This window comes from Mesoplodon densirostris, chromosome 13 (genome assembly GCF_025265405.1).
Source record: "Mesoplodon densirostris isolate mMesDen1 chromosome 13, mMesDen1 primary haplotype, whole genome shotgun sequence".
NCBI lineage: Eukaryota > Metazoa > Chordata > Mammalia > Artiodactyla > Ziphiidae > Mesoplodon > Mesoplodon densirostris.
In genome coordinates, this window is record NC_082673.1 from 91,684,484 (window position 1) to 91,705,152 (window position 20,669).

The 20,669-nt window shown below is 55.6% G+C and overlaps 1 protein-coding gene across 1 annotated transcript; it reads right to left on the reverse strand.

The window, feature by feature from the left end:
- Positions 1–12,231: 12,231 nt before the first annotated feature.
- LY6H (lymphocyte antigen 6 family member H) lies at positions 12,232–13,748 on the reverse strand. The gene is made up of 3 exons (XM_060116341.1): positions 13,628–13,748; positions 12,778–12,897; positions 12,232–12,467 (listed from the first exon to the last, which is right to left on the reverse strand). Exons 1-3 carry the CDS (start codon positions 13,692–13,694, stop codon positions 12,232–12,234), a joined length of 423 nt encoding a protein of 140 aa, XP_059972324.1. The 5' UTR covers positions 13,695–13,748.
- Between the last annotated feature and the right edge of the window lie 6,921 nt (positions 13,749–20,669).

The window sequence follows — 20,669 nt, forward strand, 5'->3', positions numbered from 1 at the left end:
GTAAGGCTCTGAGCAGGGCTGGGAAGGTGGGAGAAGAGGCTGCCTCTAGAGCAGATGGATGCAGGCCATGGACCTCAGGCACAAAGTGCAGGGTGAAGGCCACACCATACTGCCCTCCCCCAGGCTCTCCGCCCCATCACCAACACACAAACACACACACAGCACCTGGTGGGCTCAAAGGGGTCCCCACACCCTCATTTCAGAGTCTTGTCTGCTCCCCCTTCATCTACCTTTCCTCCCATTTGCCCCTGAAGGGTGCATCCTGGGGATCCAAGTTCGGCCTCTCTTTTCCCATCCATTTATGTCCCAGTTCTTTAAAGTAGTTGCTTTTAGGGACTGTCAGCAGAGCAAAGGTGTAAGCAATCTTGTAAGGCGGGGTTTTCTCAAGCCAAAGGAGAGATTCTGGGGTGATGGAGGGCCAGCCAGGATGGGGAGGGGGTTTGGATACAGTCAGGGAAACCTGCCCACCTCCCTCCAAGGCGAGTGACACATTATTATTAGGGCAGTGCCTTGAGCCACAGGAAGGTGGAAGGACACACTTGGAAAACTGAAGGAGAGAACATGTGGTTCAAGGGTTTTATATACAGCAACCTCGAAGAACTCAGGGAATCTTGTTTTCATGAGCCGTTGCTGAGGAATCTACCAGAAGAAAGCTACAGACAATCAGATCAACTACAGAGACAGTGAGGTGAAGACTGTGGGTGATTAAACATAAAACACACATAGACCTGCAGTCAAGTGATCGTCAGAGGGAGTTAGTGAAATACTTAATGATTATGTGCTCGGACAATGTGGATATAGCATACCATAAAAAATGTAAAGGGATTGCGAAAATGAATTTCAAATGTTCCCAGTAATTAAGTTGCTGGTGATGGTTTCAGTATTGTTATTCTGAGCCTGTTGTGTGGTGATATGGGATAAAATTAATGAGTAATTATGAAATATATTAATTCTAAAAATCTCAAACAATTTTATTTTCCCCTGTGTCCCAGAATTCTCACTGTGGAGGACGAAATATTTTAAAATATAAGAAAAGAAAACTGTTTAGTCCTGAATTTGCACTGGAGGAATCAGTGTAAAATCATGAAGTTTTAATATCTCTAGAACTCAAGACTGTGGTCCAGAAATACCACTTCAAACTAAAAGAAGCCAGAACTTCTCAGAGAAATGGTTGATTCTAGGTTTGGTGCAGGAAATATAAAAAAGGAGACAGAAACAGTCTGATAACTTGAGACAACAAAAGAAGTAAAAATGGGTCAGAGAAAAAGTGGTTAAAATAGAAAATGGGGGCTTCCCTGGTGGTGCAGTGGTTGAGAGTCCGCCTGCTGATGCAGGGGACACGGGTTCATGCCCCGGTCCGGGAAGATCCCACATGCCGCGGAGCGGCTGGGCCCGTGAGCCATGGCCGCTGGGCCTGCGCGTCCGGAGCCTGTGCTCCGCAACGGGAGAGGCCACAACAGTGAGAGGCCCGTGTACCACCAAAAAAAAAAAAAAAAAAAAAAAAAAAGAGGGAATATCTGGGATTGGGCACAGCTGAAAGTAAGGTATGAGAAAGAAAGGGATTAGGGATAACTTTGAGGTTGGGAGTTATAGGGGTGATAGAGATGGCTTTTAAATTTACAAAACAAGAATTATTACAACCAATAAGTAACGTTGGTTTGAGTTCTCTGATGGGACCCCGGTAGGAGGGCAGAGAGCACAAGATGGAGAGCAGGACACTCGTCACACGTCAGTTTCACAAATAAGGAGCATCCCGCGGGTGCAGCCCGCTGGACTCACTGTACAAAGGCCGCTCCGTCCGCATCACAGAAACACAGGACAGTGTAAAACTCGCTTTGTGGCTTCAACGCCAGGCGTGTCTCCAGGACACGTTCCCTTCAACCACCAAGTGCTTCACAGCCACAGAAATCTGAACTTTCTGAAGTTCCCTGGAGCCCTCGGCTACTCCTGAGGGCCACCCTCTCCTGGCTGCCCATCCTCCTGGTCCCCACAGGCAGGTGCACAGCCCCCTGGATTAGCAGGAGCAGACGCAGCCTGATTCCAGGTGTGAAGTCGAGGGTTGAGTCAGAGCGCACAGGACACAGCTCAGAACCGGCACATGGGGTCCCCAAAAGGAACCTCAGAATGTGACCTAATTTGGAAACAGGGTCTTTGCAGTTAAGGTAAAGATTGGGGTGGGCCCATACTGGATTAGGGCAGATCCTAAATCTGATGAGAGTGTCTTTATAAGAGACAGAGGAAGGGCGCACAGACACAGGGAGGGCCATGTGGAGATGAAGCAGAGATCGGAGTGATGTAGCCACCAACCAAGGACAGCCAGGATCCCCCCAGAAGCTAGAAGAGGCAGGAAGGATCCTCCCGGAAAGCCTCAAAGGGAACACGGCCCTGGCACACCTTGATTTCAGATTCTGGCCTCCAGAACTGTGGGGGGATTTCTGTTGCTTCAAGCCACCTCATTTGTGGTGCTTTGTTACGGCAGCCCCTGGAAACTCCTAAAGCAAGCATCACCTCAGGGGGAACGCGGGCATATATGTCCCCAGAGCCCATCTCCTAGGCCAGCTGCCCTCATATTGGTGGTCCATGCTGCCTCAGTTCAGGGTTCCTTCTCCCATCCCCGCCTCTACCCCTGAACCTCTGCAGGCCCAGGGCCCCTGAAACCCTGCCCTCCTCCTGCCCAGAGCAGGCAAGTCCAGAAGAGCCTTCCTGTAGCTGTTCTCGGGTTCATGTGTTCAAAGTGTGAGGTGCAGCGCACAGACACAGGTGTTGAGGGGGATGCTCTGTTTTCTCCCATTTGGGGGTATATCTGATACTTCAGGTGCATAAAATCGAATTTTACTCATGGTCTTTGGTCTGTGGTACCCACTCATCGTTGGTCCCTTACACGGCCCTCGTTCCTTTCTTCTTAATAATATAACAACCTTCCATGAACTCACCAACCAACTGGAAGACTAACACTTTGATGATAACTTACTGCTCCCTGTGGGACCCTTCTCAATACTCTAAGGCCCCCTATGTGCCCCCACATCCCCATCCTAGGACAGCAGCATCAGATTCTGGAATCTTGAGTTGACTCTTCTTATGCTCTCCAGATGGATATTAGATAGATAGATCAATAGATAGACAGAGAGATAGATAGATAGATAGATAGATGATAGGTAGATAGATAATGATGATGATGGATAGATACATAGTTAGATAGAAAATAATGATGATGATAAAGATGGATAAATGATAGATGATATAGAGTTTTATTATCTATAAAGCAATATTTTCTATCACATCTATATAAAACAACAGTATAAAGTAATGTATGTATGCATATCAGCTTTATGTGATCTACTGGGACTTATCTACTCGAACTCACATTGCTAACGTGGGTGCATGTCGTTTTGTGACACTCGCTCATTTGTAGCAGCCGCTGTATAAAACCCCATCACACCTCATCAACCCACTTTCCTGTTGGTGGGCATTTGGGGTGCTTCAGGATTTCTGCTCTTGTGAACAGTGCGACCATACACATTCTCCTGGTACACACGATCGAGATGTTTTACTGGGTGATGTGCCAGAAGGAGATGGCTTGGTTATGGGAAGCAGAATATTCAACTCCAAGAATACGACAGGCTGTCTTTCCTGGCAGCTGTTCTAGAGAGTCTCCAACCTGCGAGGTGCAAGAGACCCGGGCAGTGAACATGGGCTTCCTCAGGGACGTTGTCAGACTGAGCCTCTGCTAACCTGAGGGCTACAACTCTGCGTCTGAGATCCACATCTCCCTGGTAACTGCGGAAGATGGACCTCTCCCCCGTGTGCAGGCTTCCTGATATTGGCGCATGTCTTTGCAGGTCTGAGGACTCTCCTTGGCCCTGGCAAACCTCCCCAAAGTAGAAATGGAATGCTTGGCTTCAGCAGGAGGGCTCTGCAAAAAGACTCGGGGGATTTGGAGGCATGGTAACCATGGTGATTACTGCAGGGAACACTGGGGGACAGTCACCAGAGGATCACTTGATTTCTGATTAGCTAATCTTTAAGTCTTCTTCCCAGCTGTGTTCCCTCGGATGGATCAGCCCTCCCCTTTGAGGCCTCCCCTGGATCAAGATCCCATGTCAACTCAGGAAGGTAAACGCCTGTCCTTCTGTCCATCTTGAAGTCTGTCTGTCTTGTTGCCTAGCTGGAGCCATATGCTAGCCCAGGGTCCCAAGTTAGGGGATGAGGCCCCCGTGCTCTGGAGGGATGGAGCAGGGACCCCCATGTTTTCCTCTCAGCCCAGGGAGATCAGGGCAGCGGGACTGGTAGGGAGGCTGGGTCTGGGGGCTGCAGCCCCAGGAGACACTCGCCCTGCCAAACACGGCCGCTCCACAGGCACATTCAAGAAGCCCTCTTCTCATCAGTTCACAATTCTTGACTCATCCGACTATCACTCTTCATCCCTCATTCACTCATTTTTTATTTTACTCATTCATTCAGCAAAGTTACCAACTCTCAAAGATGGTCTCGGCTGGTGGTGAATCGAGAAAGATCCAGATCCAGCTCTGGGGCTCCCTCTCCTCACTCGGATCACTTCACTGTGACTGGTCCTCTTTGTATGTCTTGGGGACAAAGGCGTAAACCAGCAACAGAGAGAATGGATGAGTGAAGACCCTGGAAGTATGAACTCTGCCCTCGACTACAGGTCCAGCTGGTGGGACTGGGGCTGGCACCATCCCTCAGGCAGGAAGGACGGTCACACCCGTCAGTGACGAAGGCCCAGCAAAGCCAACCCTGGGGTTGGTTCCCCAGAGACGCCTGCTGGTGACACATCATGGCGTTGGGACAAGAGCACACGAGGGGCAGCCTCCATGAGCGTGAGTGGAGGCCGAGGGCACGGCACGGAGCTGGGGTCTGTCCGGGACGCAGTGCATTGTGAGAAGGAACGGGGGGCTCCCTCTCCCCTAGAGACACCTGCACGGCTCCTCGAGGTGACATATCAGAGGCGTGAAAACACAAGGAGAAGAGGACCCTGTATTTGCATAAAGACACCTTGAATGGACCCAGAGGACCGCTGGGCAGGCAGGCGGGGGAGGGGGCACATTTCTCATCTGTGTTACTGACGTGAATGTACTAGCTATGAAGGAGCCCCTCACCTAATCCCAGGACTGGGGTCCCATCGCTCCTCCCTGCCCCATGCTGCCCCTCCAGGAAGGGTAAGGAAGCCCTGGGGCCTCACTCTCAGGACGCCCCTGTCATCCTCCGCAGAGGCAGGCCCCGGGCCATCTCGCTTATCTTGCTCCCTGCTCTTTCCCCAAGGCCTAGAGCCCAGCACCTGGCTCCCCAAAAGTACTGCAATGAATAAATAAGCACATGAAACGCTCAGTTCCTCCTCTTAGCTCTTCCAGTGGGTGCCAGCTCCTTATCGTGGGGGTGTGGATGGTGCACATTCCTGGGGCACTTGAAATAGGGATTTCTGTGCACAGGGTCTGGGCATCCGCATTGGAACCCTCACCTGAAGGAATTCTGCTGGGGTTTCAGAACTGGTGCCCAGAGCCACGGTCTGGGAAGCTCACAGGTTGGAGAGGGGTTTCCTGCACCTACCTTACTTCCTTACCTGCCTGGGGGGAGGGGGGAGGGGGAGTTACCACTCTCCTCCCACTAGCTACCTAAAACTCAAGGACCTTTGGACCTTTGCACTGGGGGGTGAAGGTGAGAGGTACCTGGAAACATCACACATAAAAGTCTCTGCTGTAGAGCATGAAGAAGCAGGGGGAGCTGGGGGTTCTGTCCAGCTCAACGCTATTCACCGACACTTACCAACACGTGCCATGTGCAGGGCTGCACTGCCAGCTGTCCCCTGGGACCCCAGGAAGGAGAAGGAGACACAGGCAGGGGGCAGGAGGGGTGGGAGAGAGACGAAATTGAAACCAGATCAGGGGCATCCTCAGGGGACTGGGAGAACAGGCCAGGAGGGAGGGTGGGGGAGATGCCGTCAGGGAAGGTGTACCAGGAGGGCCTTGCCTAAGAGCCCTGAAGTCTGGAAGGGGCTTGGACGGAACAGGGGAGGGGTCGGGGAAGTCTCCAGCCGTAAGGAGGGAACTGAGGGGGGGTGCTCATCCTCCCACGTCCCCACACTTCCACCACTGGCGTTCTGCCAGCCGGAACAAAAAGGGCCAGAGGCCTGGCTTCTAGGCTCAGCCCCTCCTCCGCGTGCAACCCCCCCTGTGAGCTGGGTGTGTCCCCACCTCAAAGACACAGAAACAGGCTCAGAGGGCAAGCAGAACTTGGCCAAAATCACACAGCAAGTAGGTGCCAGAAGAGACACCTGAATTCAGGCATTTCCTGTGGATCCAGTGAAGATTTTGGTATGTCAGCATCTTAACCTCTTCCAAGTCTGCTTCCTAGGTGTGGAGTGGGCATACTAAGACCGCTATCAGGTGCAAGTGAGGAGGAGATGGACAGATGCTCTGAGAGGGACAGGCCCAGCAGGCAGGGAGTGAGGGAGGGGCTCAGAGCACCGGCCATCCTGCAACTCCCCTGGGTCAGCGCCAGAGGCCCCCCAGCTCCAGCGAGGGGGCGCTGGAGAAGATGAACCCCACAGACCCCCAGTAGCAGACTGCTGCAGAGCGTGGGTGGTGGGAAATGGCCTGTCCTGTGAGGCTGCCAAAATCCTGAGCTTACCTCCGACAAAGAGGTTCAAAGGCAAACCAGTGACAAGTCTCAATCCTGAATCTGATACAACTGTCACACGATGCAAGTGTTGGCGATTTCAATCTGGCAGTGGTTTAAAAGAACACCACGCCTGACCTACTGGGGTTTGTTTGTGCCACAAGCACCATCAGGACATGGAACGAGAGAACCCACCGTATTAACTACTAATTAAATGAGGAAACATGCGGTCCCATCAACAGATGGTGAAGGGTATTTCTTTTAAATTAATCCGCCATTCCTAATAAAAAAATCTAACTGAAATACAAATAAGTAAAAGAATCTGAGCTGAATAAAGACTGATTTTCAAATCCAAAAGCAAACCTCAATTCAAGGTACAACAGGAAAGACCTTCCATTAACACAGAGGCCCTGGATCACTGTCGTTATTCAACCATGCTTTGCAGGTCCCACCTAAAGCAATAGAAACCAAAATTAAATAAGCCATAAAAATATTGGGAAAGCACAGTCAAAACGATCTTCACTTGCAGATTATCGGATAGTATGCCTTGAAAATTTAAGGGATTCTGATGGTAATAGAATTTAGGGACATACGCATTGGAAAATGAGTCGCCTCCCCTGCTCTAGTTGCTGTGCTGTACGTGGCTGCCCCAAATCATCCCAACACCCTCTGCACCAAGTTGATAGTCCCTGCACTGTGAACCCCACTTTTCTGGGATTCAGAAACCTCATTCTGCAGCCTCCAGGCCCCTAGGGTGTCGCTGTATGACCTTGGTTCTGCCAGGGAGATGCATCCAGGCGACACCCCCAGAGAGCACCATAGGGGTGAGGGGCAATGCCCAGCCTGCCAGCTCTGCCGCCAGGAGCAGCTCCCCGCATCCTCCCAACAGAGTCCCGTCTGAGGCCCCTCGGACTCAGGGGGGCTCTTGCTGATACACTGGAGTGTGTGAACACAGCCCCAACCTCAGGCAAACAAGGGGCATAACGTTAATCTTTCTGTAATGATTTCTCTCTTGAGATCCATTCTACCAGGTGGCAGAGACCCAACTGTCTTGGCCACGTCTTCTTTCCCAGGGCTGTGTCCAGTCAGGAGTGGCAGATGCATCTGCTACAATGCCCCTCAGCCCATCTGGTCCTCACGTACCCACCAAGGCACACGGCTGCACAAATCACCCCCACCTTGTCTCCAGGCTTCAGTCCCAGCACTCGCCCAACTGGCAGGCGTGGGGCTGTCTGTGGCCCACCTGCAGCCGTTCTCGCCCATCCCGCTCTGGAGCATCACCCTTCAGGAGCTTCTCTCTGGGACCCACCCCACCCTCCACTCCTTCCAGGCCCCTCCGCCCAGGGGCACCACTTCCTCACCTTCGGGAGTTTCCCCCAACACCGCATCTGGAAGTGTTTTGAAGGGCTTCTCCTTAGACTCGCTCCGTCTTGACATCTGTCTCAGAGAGGCCCGTGGCACAGGGGGTTGAGGAGTTTGGAAACATGGAGGCCAACCATCTGAGAGCCCCTGTGGACCCCGCAACCCCTTCCCTCATCATCCTACTGAAATGGGGGCCCAGTGGGGGCAGGTACTTCTGGAACGAACGTCACAAAGAAAATGAAAAACATCAGCTCACCACACCAAAAATGACCATAAATGAAAAGGGGAGGGGATCAATCCCACTTACGACGCCACAGAAACTATAGATTACTTAGCAATAAATATATCAAGGAAGATACAAGAGCCACACGAAGAAAATGATGAACTTGTATGGAGGGACCGAACAAACGGTGAGATCCATGGAGTTTCTGAGTGGGAAGACTTCCAACAGTGAAGACCTCTTCCTTCCCCAACTTCGTACCCAAATGAGTAAAAGTCCAGTCAAAACCCTGGGAGTGTTGTTCTGGAACTAGACAAGTGGGTTCTAAAATTCATAGGTAAGAAAAAGCTGTGAGAAGTGACAAGAGTCTTTTAAAAAGAAGAGCAGGGCTTCCCTGGTGGCGCAGTGGTTGAGAATCCACCTGCCATTGCAGGGGACACGGGTTCGATCCCTGGTCCCGGAGGATCCCCCATGCCGTGGAGCAACTAAGCCCGTGCACCACAACTACTGAGCTTGTGTGCTGCAACTACTGAAGCCCGTGCGCCTAGAGCCCGTGCTCCACAAGAAGAGATGCCACTGCAATGAGAAGCCTGCACACCACAGCGAAGAGTAGCCCCCGCTCACTGCAGCTAGAGAAAGCCCACACACAGCAACAAAGACCCACCACAGCCAAAAATAAATAAATAATTAATTTAAAAAAAATTTTAAAAATTGAAAGAAGAGCAAGACGGGCTCTCACCTCATCAGCTGCTGAAATTTGGCTGGAGTCAAGCAGCTGGGTGAGACCCAAAGCAGGGAGGGTGTCCCCAAGGGTGGCAGGCCTGAATCACACACACCTGTGTAGAAATGCCTCCTGTTATCAAGGTGGTGCTTAAGTCACCAGGGAAAGACGGGTCGTTTAACAAATGGCATTGAGAAAAACTGGCCACGTGTTTGGAAGAGGTCCCTGCCTTCTGCCACATAATGAACTCCAGGTGGACTGGATACCTGAATGTGGTGGCCAAATCTGTAACAATATTCGAAGAAAATACAGAGACTGTTTTCCTCAGATAAGGGTGGAGGACGTTCTCCTAAGACCTGAAACTCAGAAACCATAAAAGAACAATTAGATTTGACCACATGAAACTCGAGAACATGCATACGTACAGTGATACACCAAAAACAAAGACACAAGGAAATATTTGCAAAACATACACCATGGGAAAGACTGTTTCCGTAACACACAAAGGGGTCTTGCAAATCATAAGGAAAGACAAACGCCACAATAGAAGGATGGGCTAAGGATGCCAGTGGACAATCACAGAAGAAACACAAGTGGCTGACAAACACTTGGGACATCTAACCTCATTAATCACTTCTTAAGTAGCACTCAGGGTAAGATTCTACTGGCCAGACTGGCAAAAAGTCCTAAAGCTGAATAACACCCTCTGGGAGTGATGTGGATGGAGCTGGTGTGACTGCAACTTGACACGGCCATTTTTTTTTTTAATTTATTTTTGGCTGCGTTGGGTCTTTGTTGCTGCACGGGCTTTCTCTAGCTGCGGCGAGCGGGGGCTACTCTTCGCTGCAGTGAGCAGGCTTCTCATTGCGGTGGCTTCTCTTGTTGCGGAGCACGGGCTCTAGGCGCGCGGGCTCGGTAGCTGTGGCGCACGGGCTTAGTTGCTCCACGGCATGTGGGATCATCCCGGACCAGGGCTCGAACCCATGTCCCTTGCATTGGCAGGCGGATTCTTAACCACTGCGCCACCAGGGAAGCCCAACATGGCCTTTTCCGAGCACCTATTTTGTTGTTAAGTCTATGTCCTCTCTGGCTCAGCTGCCCCTGTCTCAGAATCGATGTGACAAGTAATTGCCTGACCCCATAATGATATGAAGACTAGGACGGTCACGGCAGTACTGCTGACGAAAACCACTGAAGGGACCTCCGCGCCCACGGACAAGGGGAAGCTGAATGAGTCCTGGTCCAAAAGATACTCAGCAGCTGACACTGAAAGGTCCGTCTAGACGTCCTGACCCAGGAAAGTGTCCTTGATGAATGGTTCAGAAAAGGAGGCCATAGCACCCTGGCTTATCAGCGCTATGCGTGTGCCCAGGTGCCGAGCACGTCGCACGGACTGTGGGCTTCGATCCTTCTGCAACAGCTCGCGAAGGCCGGGGCACACACTCAGCTCTGGCTGCTTGGAAACGGGAGCTGAGGTGTCGAGGCCGGGTTGCCTGGGCCATGCTGCCGTAAGCCCCTCCGTCCAATCCTAATCGTGTATCTTAAAAGACCTGGGAGAACTTCACGCTTTTTTGTGTTTTAAACACTTCCCTCAAATAACAAATGTAGCAAGGACTGACGTAAAAGTTGGTTTGAACCCTGTGCCCCTGGGGTGGCCCGTGCACATCCTCCCAGAGCCTCCAGGCCTCCCATTGCTCCAGATCTCCTGGCTCCCGGCCTCCTCCGAATCCCCAGGGTTCTCTGCACGGGTCTTCCAGGTCACCCGCCAGCAGTGCCCGGTCCCCACGGTCCAAAAGCAGCAGACGCACACTGTGGAGAGCACGCTTTACTGAGATTGGGGCGGGGGGCGGGGGGGTACATCGCAGAGCAAACTTAAAACGGAGTGGGAGACGACCCTCCCACAAGTCCCTCGGCCATTTCCACCAGCAGGAAGTTGATACCGGTCTCCAGTGACCCCACTCTCCCCGCTGGTTCACTCGCCCAGGACCTCCAGACCCCTCTCCATCACCCCAGAAGAGCAGCCCGGGGAGGAATGGCAAGGCCGGCTCTGAGAGGAACTATGGTTCATTCCAGGGAGTCCAGGACCCACGAGTGACCTCGGGCTGGGTCCGCCACAGAGGGATGAAGAGGAACTGGCCAAGAAAGCCTGGAGTGGCCGCCGAGCGTCCCGTGGTGAGCCTAGGCCACAAGACAAGCCGCGTGGCCAGTGGGTGTGGAGGCTGGGCTGGACTCAAGGGTGCAGGGACTAACCGAGGGCCCACTGCTGGAGCAGGAAGGGCCAGGAAAAGCAGCAGCAGCCTCAGGCCGACCTCCACGGCCAGCATCCTCCCACGGGAAGCACCCAGGCCATCTGCGCCATCCCATCCCCTGGCCAGGGGACTGGCCTTCAAGACCCTACCCACGGCGGCGCCCAGCTCAGGGTGGAGGCAGGGAGTGTGCCTGCTTCTGGGTCTGGGCCCTCGAGGTCCACGCGTGAGCCTGAAGGGGCCCCGACAGCTCTCAGGGCAGCTGATCACCACCCAGCGGGGGGAGAGCACTGGAGACCTACACACGGGCGTGTCTGTATGTTCCCGTGCGCACGCACACGTGGACCTGTGTGGACCTGCCTGCGCTGGGGCACACCAGTTCAGGGGCTGCTGTGACGCGAACGCGTCAGTGGGGGTGTGTGGGGCACCTGTGGGCACGAGCACGTGACGACATGAGAGCGTGGTGTGGGTGACAAGTGTGCCCTCTGCAGGCGTAGGTGTGAGTCTGGGCACGGTCCCGTCCCTGGTGTGGGCACACACCATTGCAAGGCCTCGCCCTCAGGCCCACCCTGTGACTTTGCTCATCTCAACCCTCACCGCCCCTCAGGCTGTTCCCAAACTTCACCAGGCCCGCGGTCCCCTGGCAGCTCCACACCACAGCCCCCAGGGGACGAACGCTGACCTCCCCGCCCCCGCCCCCTGCCCTTTCTCTGCCAGGACCCCCTCTCCCCCACCCAAAATCCCCACCCAGGTGCGGGCCCGGGTCTCTGGACTCAGAAGTGACTTTACTTCTCCGTAGAGGATGCCCTCACAGCCAGGCTTCCCCTCCGAGGCCCGGGGTCCCAGCCTCCTGCTGGACGCCTGATTCCTGGAGATGTCCTGTTGGCTGGGACTTGGGGCTGGTGGGGAGACAGGGAGGGGCGGGGGCCACAGACTGTGGAGCAGGCCAAGGCTGCCCCCAGCTTCAGCCAGGCCAGGCTGGGGAGGGGGCAGCCACAGGCTCAGGTCTGGCAGGACGAGTTCAGAAGCTCTGCGGGAGGGAGGGGACCTCAGGGCCCAGCCCAGAGGAGGGTGGACCCCAGGCTGAGCAGGAGTCCCCCAGCCAGGGCCCAGGAGCTGCGCCCCGCCAGAGCCACCCCGTTGCACAAATCCTTCTCACAGCAGTCCACATCTACTTTTAAGATGCCAGAGTTAATGAAGCCCATCAGATAGTCTGAGAAAAAGTGCCTCTTCACGAAGTCACAGGACGAGGCACACATCTTGTTCACAGAATGATCCTTCCTGCCTGGGGAAGAGGGAGGGGAGCCTGGGATTCGAGCCCCACAGGGCCCTTTCTGCCTTGAGCCCAGGACCCAAGCCAGGGACCCTCCAGGTCAGTTCAGGACCCCAAAACAACAGAACTGAGGCTTCAATCCACCCACGCTGTCCCCAGCTACATGAAAAGGGCCACAGAAGGGCCAGAGAGGGTCAGGCACCTGCTGACTGTCACACAGCAGGGCAGTGCCCTGCCCCCAGACCCGTGCTCTTGTCCGAGGCCAGAGGGACTCTGATGACACCGCCGACCCCTCCCCTCCCCAGGCTGGAACCTGACTTACTGCTACTGGGATCTGTGATCCGGACACTGGCACACACCGTGTCTGACGGCTGGCACTGCTTCGGGGTGCAATGACTGGAGTTGGTGGTCAGCGTGCAGTCCTGGCACCACAGGCCATGAGCTGGGCAGGGCACAGAGAGGAGGATGACCAGAGGAACCGGGGTCCAAGCCAGCCAGCCCCCTGCATCCTCCCCACCTGCCTTGCTGCCTGTCCTAGGAGAACCATGCAGCTGTAGGAGGCCGGGCACTCCCTGACCAGGAGTGCCCAGGCCAAACTAGCACCCGGAGGACAGGCTGGGAGGACCTGTGTTCCTTTGGGCAGGGTGGGGTGAGGGTGCCACCACTGGGACTCCGGAAGCCCCTATGCACCCCCCACACACACACATGCACGGCGCGTGCACACAGAGCCACAAGCGTCACACCTATGGTGCCCTCCTGCACACTCCTACCCCCCTCACATACAGCCCCCCAGAATCTAGTTGGTTCCAATGGAGGAAGAACCAAACAGGACTTGATGGGAGGCCAGGTGGGGCTCTGAGAAGAGATGGAGCACAAGCAACCCGGCACTAAGCCAGGAGCATCCGCGCAGGACCAGCCGCTGGACCAAGGCGCGGGAGGAAAAGGACCCATGCCCTCAGGAGCCAGGAGAGACCCGCGCGGCAGGAGCTGGGGCAGCGCCAGCAGGGGCCACACAGGCGAGGGCTGGGCTGGGGTCGCTGGGTTCGGGAGGGGGCGTGGGTCTGATGGGCATCGTCAGAGAATGGCCGCCCCACACCTGGTTCTCTCCGGAGCTGCCTCGTACAGGCTCTCAGGCGACCTGGCCTACCCCCGCCAGCCGCCCCCAGACTCACCGGGGCCAGAGTACAGCAGAGCGGCCAGCAGCACCAGGCCGAGGCCCTTCATGGCCGCAGGCAACATGCTCCAGGCGGGCCTCAGGACGGCGCGGGGGCTGCAGGCTGGGGTCGTCTGGGTCACAGGCCTGGCAGGGAGAAGCCTCGATCAGGAGACCAAGTCCCGGCGCAGCTCGAAGGACCCTCCCCTTTTCTGGCATCCTAACGCAACCTCCTCCCCAGAATCCAGGGCCGGGGGTCGTCCGGGAGCTCCCAAAGCCCCACCCCCAGCCCATCCCCCAGAGCATCCACCATCACTGCATCCCCTCCGGGGAAAATAGGTCTGCCCTCTCCGGCGGGGTGACAGCTCCAAAGGCCCGCACCACGCGCTCCGCACCTGTGGGTAGGAGGGTGGGTCGGGAGGCGCGTCTTATCCCTGGGGAGCGATAGGTGCGTCCGGAGAGGAAAGGGCAGGACAAGATGCGAGTGGACAGTACCTGCCAATGGGGGGAAGGGCGAGAGCCTCGCCCCCACCCCACCCCGGGCGGGGGGACCGGGAACCCGGCGCCGAGCCTCCTCCCCTCGTCTCCCCGTGCGAGCCTCAACTGTCACCGCGGATCTAAGCGTGGAGCGCGGGCCTCAGGTCGGGGGCGCACTCACATCCCTGGGGTGTCGCGACTCCGGGGCTCCGGGCAGCGCGGGCGGCGCGGGGAGAGGTGCCCTTCGGTCTCCCTGTGGACGGGAACCCGGGTGCAGCCTTGTCTTTCGGGGAACGCAGCCGCAGACACGGACCCCGCGCGAGGGGCGGGGCGGAGCCGGGGCGGGGGCCGCGCGGGGGGGGGGGCGGGGGAGGCTGGAGACTCTCGGACTGGGGCGTCTGGGGCTCAGGGCCAGCGCCGGGTCACCGTCCCGGGCCGTCCTGGGCGCCCCCCCACCACGGCCAGCCGGCGCCCCGCTCGCCAGCGCGCGCGCCCGCCCGCCCGCCCTCTCCGGCTCTGGCTCCCTCCGCCCGTTCCCGGGCACTCCCTCCACCTCTACCTCCCCTCCCCAGGCGTGGGCTGGATCCCTTCCCCCTCTGCTTGGCTGAGATCCCCTTGGAATTTCTCGGAAAAAGAACGTTTACTGCGAAAGGAAACGACACGGCACAAAGACGCAGAGAGGGAGGGAGGGAGTAACGGGTGGCAGGTGCTAGCACAGGGCCCCGTTCACAGCCCTTGGGCCCTCCGCTCCCCAGCCCCATCACGGTCTCGATTGTTCGAGGCTCTTCTCCTCCCCGGAGCACCTGTGAAGACCCCACCAGCAGCCGCAGCCCCAGGGACTGCTGCCTTCAGCCACGCCCACACTCAAGAGAGCAAGTCCCAAATCCTGGTCTGGGCATTCAAGATCCTCCGCTGCCTGCTCTGGCCAGGTTCTCAGCTTTGTCTCTCGTCTTCCGGTCCCACCAGGCGTTAGTCGTGCTGTGCTTTTGCATCTGCTGTCCCCTGTGCCTGGAATCGGTCTCTGCTGGGCACTGGTCTCTGCTGGGTGCTGAGTAAATGAAAGCTACCCTGCAAGTGCTGGGGTCGTTCCTTCAGTCCTGCCCTCATTCGTCCAACAAATATTTATGCAGACAGCCCGGGACCACCCACTGGTGTGTGGCTTCAGGTATGCTGCGTGCCCCCCCCGCCCCGTGAGCCTCAGTTCCTTCGTCTGTAAAATGAGGGTGTTGCTAGTAACCACGTGAAAGTGTGTGAGGGTTACACGAGACCCACAGGGAGAGAGCTCGCCGTGCACCTGGCCCAAGGCGCGTGCCAGCGAGAGGGAAGGCAAGCAGGGGACAGCTGGGCAACTTGACAGGGGCTACAGAATGGGATGAGCAGTAAAGAGAGAGCCCTGGGGGTGTGGACAAGGCCTCTCTGATGGAGCCGGTGAGCTTGGAGGAGGAGAGCTGGCAAGCTCCAAGGTAAGAGCGAGCAGGAGTGTTTGGGGGAGGGGGGAGGGGAGGAGGGTGGTGGGGATGGCTCAGGCCACAGTACAGAAAAGGGCTGGATTTTGTCCTAAAAGCTCTGGGGCCAGGCAAAGCTTGAGGGCGGGCAGAGTCCAGAGCCAGTCATCCTTGTCAGAACTGACACATGCATTTCAGAGTTAACACACGGCCCTCCCCATGGGACTGGAGGCAGGACAGATATCCTGGGTGCCCTGCCACAAGGCCAGCCTCTACCCCTTTTGGTCAGCTGGATTCTGACTCCCTGTGCAGGTATAGGGCAGATGTGGGTGTCACTTGGGTGGCAGGGAGGGGGTCCCTGCTGATCACGGCCAACTCGCTCCCGGACTAGGAACCTCTAGTTCTGTGCAAAGATCTGTCCAGATACGTGGAAGATCTCTGCCAGACCTAAGGCAGGGCAGCCCATGCCAACATCTGGGGCAGGTGGTGTGTGGGGCAGGCTCTCAGAGCCCCCAGAGACCCCCTGGTATTCTTGTCCTGGTGCATCCCTTTTTTATTTTATTTTATTTTTTTGCCACTCCACACGGCTTGTGGGATCTTAGTTCCCCAACCAGGGATCAAACCTGGGCCCTCGGCAGTGAAAACGCGGAGTTTTAACCACCGGACCGCCAGGGAATCATCCCCTCTCCTTGAGCATGGCTGGACTCACTTGTAGTGAAAACAGTGTGGCACAGGTGACAGGATGTCACTTCCGAGGTTGGATTACTAAGACGGTGGCTTCTGATGCAGCCTCTGCCTCTCGTTCTCTCAGACTGCTCACCCTGGGGGAAGCCGGCTGCCGTGTTCGAAGGCAACCCTGTAAAGAGGGACTGAGGCCTGCAAACAACCACCCAAGGGAGCTTGGAAGTGGACCCACACACACACCCAGCTGAGCCCTCAGATGAGATCACAGCCCCAGCCGACAGCTTGACAGCAATCTTGTGAGAGAATGTGAGCCCAAGGTCCCAGCACCTGGGTTCCTGACCCACAGACACTTCGAGAGCATGAACGGGGTTGTTTTTTTTTTCTTTTTTTTTTTTTTTGCGGTATGCGGGCCTCTCACTGTTGTGGCCTCTCCCGTTGCGGAGCACAGGCTCCGGATGCGCAGGCCCAGCGGCCATGGCTCACGGGCCCAGCCGCTCCGCGGCATGTGGGATCCTCCCAGACCGGGGCACGAACCCGTATTCCCTGCATCGGCAGGCGGACTCTTAACCACTGCGCCACCAGGGAGGCCCGAACGGTGTTGTTTTAAGCCCCTAAGTTTGGGGGTAATTTGTTATGCAACAAAAGATAGCAGGTGAGTAGGGACTGGATTGGGCATGACAGGGGCAGAAGCCAGATGTCCAAAGAGTGATGTCCGAGGAGTCTGGGGCCAGCGCTGGGCGATGCAGTTCTGGGCCTGCTCCTCAGAGAGCAAAGACCCTGCTCTCCCCATGCTGGGCTTGGTTGCCAGGGGGACAGAGATCCCTAACCCCGTTTCTGAGCTACTCTGCCTTCCTCCCAATGCACGTGGGATGGTGTCACCGTATCAGGATTTTTGCAAACAAGAATAACAATCAGTCATGATTAGCAGAAGAAAGAGAAGAATGTGCCCACGTGTGGCCCTGGCCCTTTCAGCCTGGACGGCCTCCGCATGGAGCTGGTGACCACTGGCCTTGATCTCCCTCCTCCCAGACTGGCCTGGCCCAGATTCCCAGATGCTGGCAAGGGGCACCAGGATCTCACCCTGCCCAGAGACCCTCTGACAAGTACCCACAGCCTGGGGTGACTATGTGGCTGTGGCCCATCTCATGCTCTCCTCAGGGTCGGGATGATTTGTGGCCAGCTGTCCCCACAGCAGAGCCGCTTCAGGTGGTCAGAACCACGGACAGCGTCAGAGGCTTGCGTTCTTCACCCACTGGCTGCTGCTGCTCATCTGGAGTTCCGAAGCGCACAGAAGCAGGGGACTGGCCTCTGGGTCAGGCCCTGTCAGGAGAGGGGCAAGGTTCAGGTAACTCCTGAGCTGTGCTGCAGGGTTTTCTGCCTTGCATTCTTGCCGACGCCATCAGAATCCCTCCAAGCCGTCCAAGGTTGTGGGTGTGGCTGTGACCTGACCACCCTGCCTCACGGAGAGGACCAGCCTAGGGGTGACAGGGACATTCACACAGCGAACACTTCCTGAAGTGCTGCTGAACTTGGGGAGAGAGAAAGCCTCTGGGCCCCCAGGACCCCCAAAATAGTGGGGAGAAGTCAACAAGCTGAGTGCTGGGCGCTAAGTGGTGGCCCCAGAAAAGGTGTCCACATCCTAACCCCCAGAATCTGTGAAGGTGACCCTGTTTGGAGAAGGGGTCTTTGAGGGTGGGACTAAGTTAAGGATCTCGAGATGAGGCCGTCCTGGATTTGGAAGGCAGGGCCCATCTCCAATGTCTGGTGTCCTTATAAGATAGAGGAGAGGGACAGACACAGAGAGAGGCCACATGATGGAGGCAGAGACCGCAGGGATGAGGCCACAGCCAGGGACACCTGAAGCCCGCAGAAGCTGGAAGGGGCAGGAAGGGTCCTCCCGTGGAACCTCTTGGTTGTTTTAAGCCACAAGTTAGTGATTTGTTGCAGTAGCTGCAGGAAAGCAGTACAGAGTGCGAAAGGCGCCGTGAGAGAGGAAGGTGCCCCTCCCCCAGCCCCGGCTGGCCATCCTGAGCTCTGAGGCCCCGGGGGCGCCTCCTGGGCGGGGCAGACAGCAGAGCGCTCCTCTCCGCTCACACTCAGATCGTCCGGGAGGGGCAGGCAGCTGCCCCCAACCCTGGGATCCAACCAGACCGGTGCACGGAATGGTGAGCCGCTCGGCCTCATCCTCACACAAAAACACCCCAAGTCACAGGGAGTTGACCCCATGTGGACACTCCTGGGTGTCTCTGCCCTGGGTGCCCCTTAGTGGGTCTGTTCTCATATATGCACTCAGGAGGTTTCATCTGTGGCCAGCCTCAGGGACCCCAGACCCCAGGCCCTGTGGCCAATATGACCAAACGTCAGACTCAGATGAACCACAAATAGAGATATATAACACCTGATGAGTGCTAGAACCCCCAATAGATGAGGCAGACCCTACAGGACTGACAGGACTGACCCTAAAGGACTAACAAAAACAGAAACAACACTGTCCTGATTGCTGTGACCCTGCTGTCTGCCCCAGGAGGGCCTCATATCCAGACCCCCAACCTAATTCCACCTGCAAAGGCCCTTTTTCCAGTTAAGGTCATGCTCACAGGTTGCAGGTATTGGGACGTGGGCACATAATTTTGGGGCCACCATTCAGCCCACTACAGATGAGACAATTCAAGAATCAAAAATAATGTCGGTGGGACTTCCCTGGTGGCACAGTGGTTAAGAATCTTCCTGCCAAAAAAAAAAAAGAATCTTCCTGCTAATGCAGGGGACACGGGTTCAATCCCTGGTCTGGGATCCCATATGATGCAGAGCAACTAAGCCCATGCACCACAACTACTGAGCCTGTGCTCTAGAGCCCACAAGCCCCAACTACTGAGCTGGCATGCCAGAACTACTGAGCCCGCGTGCCTAGAGCCCGTGCTCCACAACAAGAGAAGGCACCGCAATAAGTCCTCACACTGCAATGAAGAATAGCCTCTCCTCGCCACAACTAGAGAAAGCCCGTGTGCAGCAACAAAGACCCAATGCAGCCAAAAATAAATAAATAAAATAAATAAATGTATTTTAAAAATAATGACTAATTTATTAAAACACACTGAATATATGAAAGCCATGAGCTCACAAGGACATTAAAAGGAAATTACAGAAACCTGGGCAGAGTTGACTTCTGTGGGGCAGCGGGGCGGGCCTCCTGGAAGCAGGTTCCAAGACCAAGGAGCATGGGGGACACTTCCCGGGGAGCGCTTGGCAGGGGCAAGAAGAAGGGCGGGCCTGAAAGCAGCAGGAACAACAGCCCGAGTGGCCCCGCAGGGGAGGGGGTGCCCTTCCAGCTGGTTCTGAGCTCCGGCAATGGGCCGGCTTTCAGGGCCCAGCTGGGCAAGTCGGTCACTGACCATGAATACGGTAAAATGATCAGATGCTTGAAGCTGCTGGTCCACCTAAGGCTCCCTCGGACTGAGACAACCAGACTTTACACGCCCTGGATGAGATTCGAAGAGGAGAAAGCACTCCCATAAGATGTCCTTCCCAGAAAAGGGAGCCCAAATCTAATCAGGCCTATAGCCTTGGCTTCCAGTCTGTGGGAAATACGGAAGCTAGGGCAGTGAGCCAGATGACACCAAATCTAGAACGTGGAGCATCCCGCAGGAAAACTGACCCTCTTTCCTTAAAAGACCAATGTGATGACACAAAACAAAAGCCGGGGCGGTTGTCTTAGATAAAGATGGACTTTCAGAAACCCTGGGAGACACACAGCCCCACACAGATGCCCTTGTTAGCACCACGTTTCCATGAAGCTAAACAGACTCACAACCAGGGAAATATAAACACAAACAGGATTTAGATAATAGTAAGGGATTATTTTACATTTTGATAAGTATGGTAAGGCTTTGTGATTATGTAAGAAAACATCCTATTTAAGAGGTTCATGCTGTGGTATTAGGGGTGAAATGAAGGTTAGGGTTGGTTTTAAGTACTCCATCAAGAAAGGACAGAAGAGGTGGAGCGAGGAGAGCCAAGTGTGGTTGTGCAAGTTGGGTGCTGGGACTCAGGGTTCACTGGACACTCAATATTCTGACACCAATTCCAGCATGGGGGGTTCCCCACACCACCAAGCGACCCCTGACACCAGCCAGGGAGCCTACAAATCAACTCCATTCTGACACCATCTACCCAGGGACACCATCAGATCCCACAGGTTAAGGGCTCAGTCCCACAAGACAGTCCCCACTTCAGATGCCAATTTTAAGTCCACGACGTCACGTGTCCCAAACTAAGGAGCTTCTGTCCCCATGGAGTTTGGGGTCTGACATGGCGGTATGTCTGGTTCACCAACCCACAAACTCTTTGACCCCATCCTTTTGGGTTTTTATGGAGGCTTCATTACATAGACGTGGTTGATTAAATCATTGGCCACTGACAACTGATTCAACCTCCAGCCCCTCTCCCCTCCCCGGA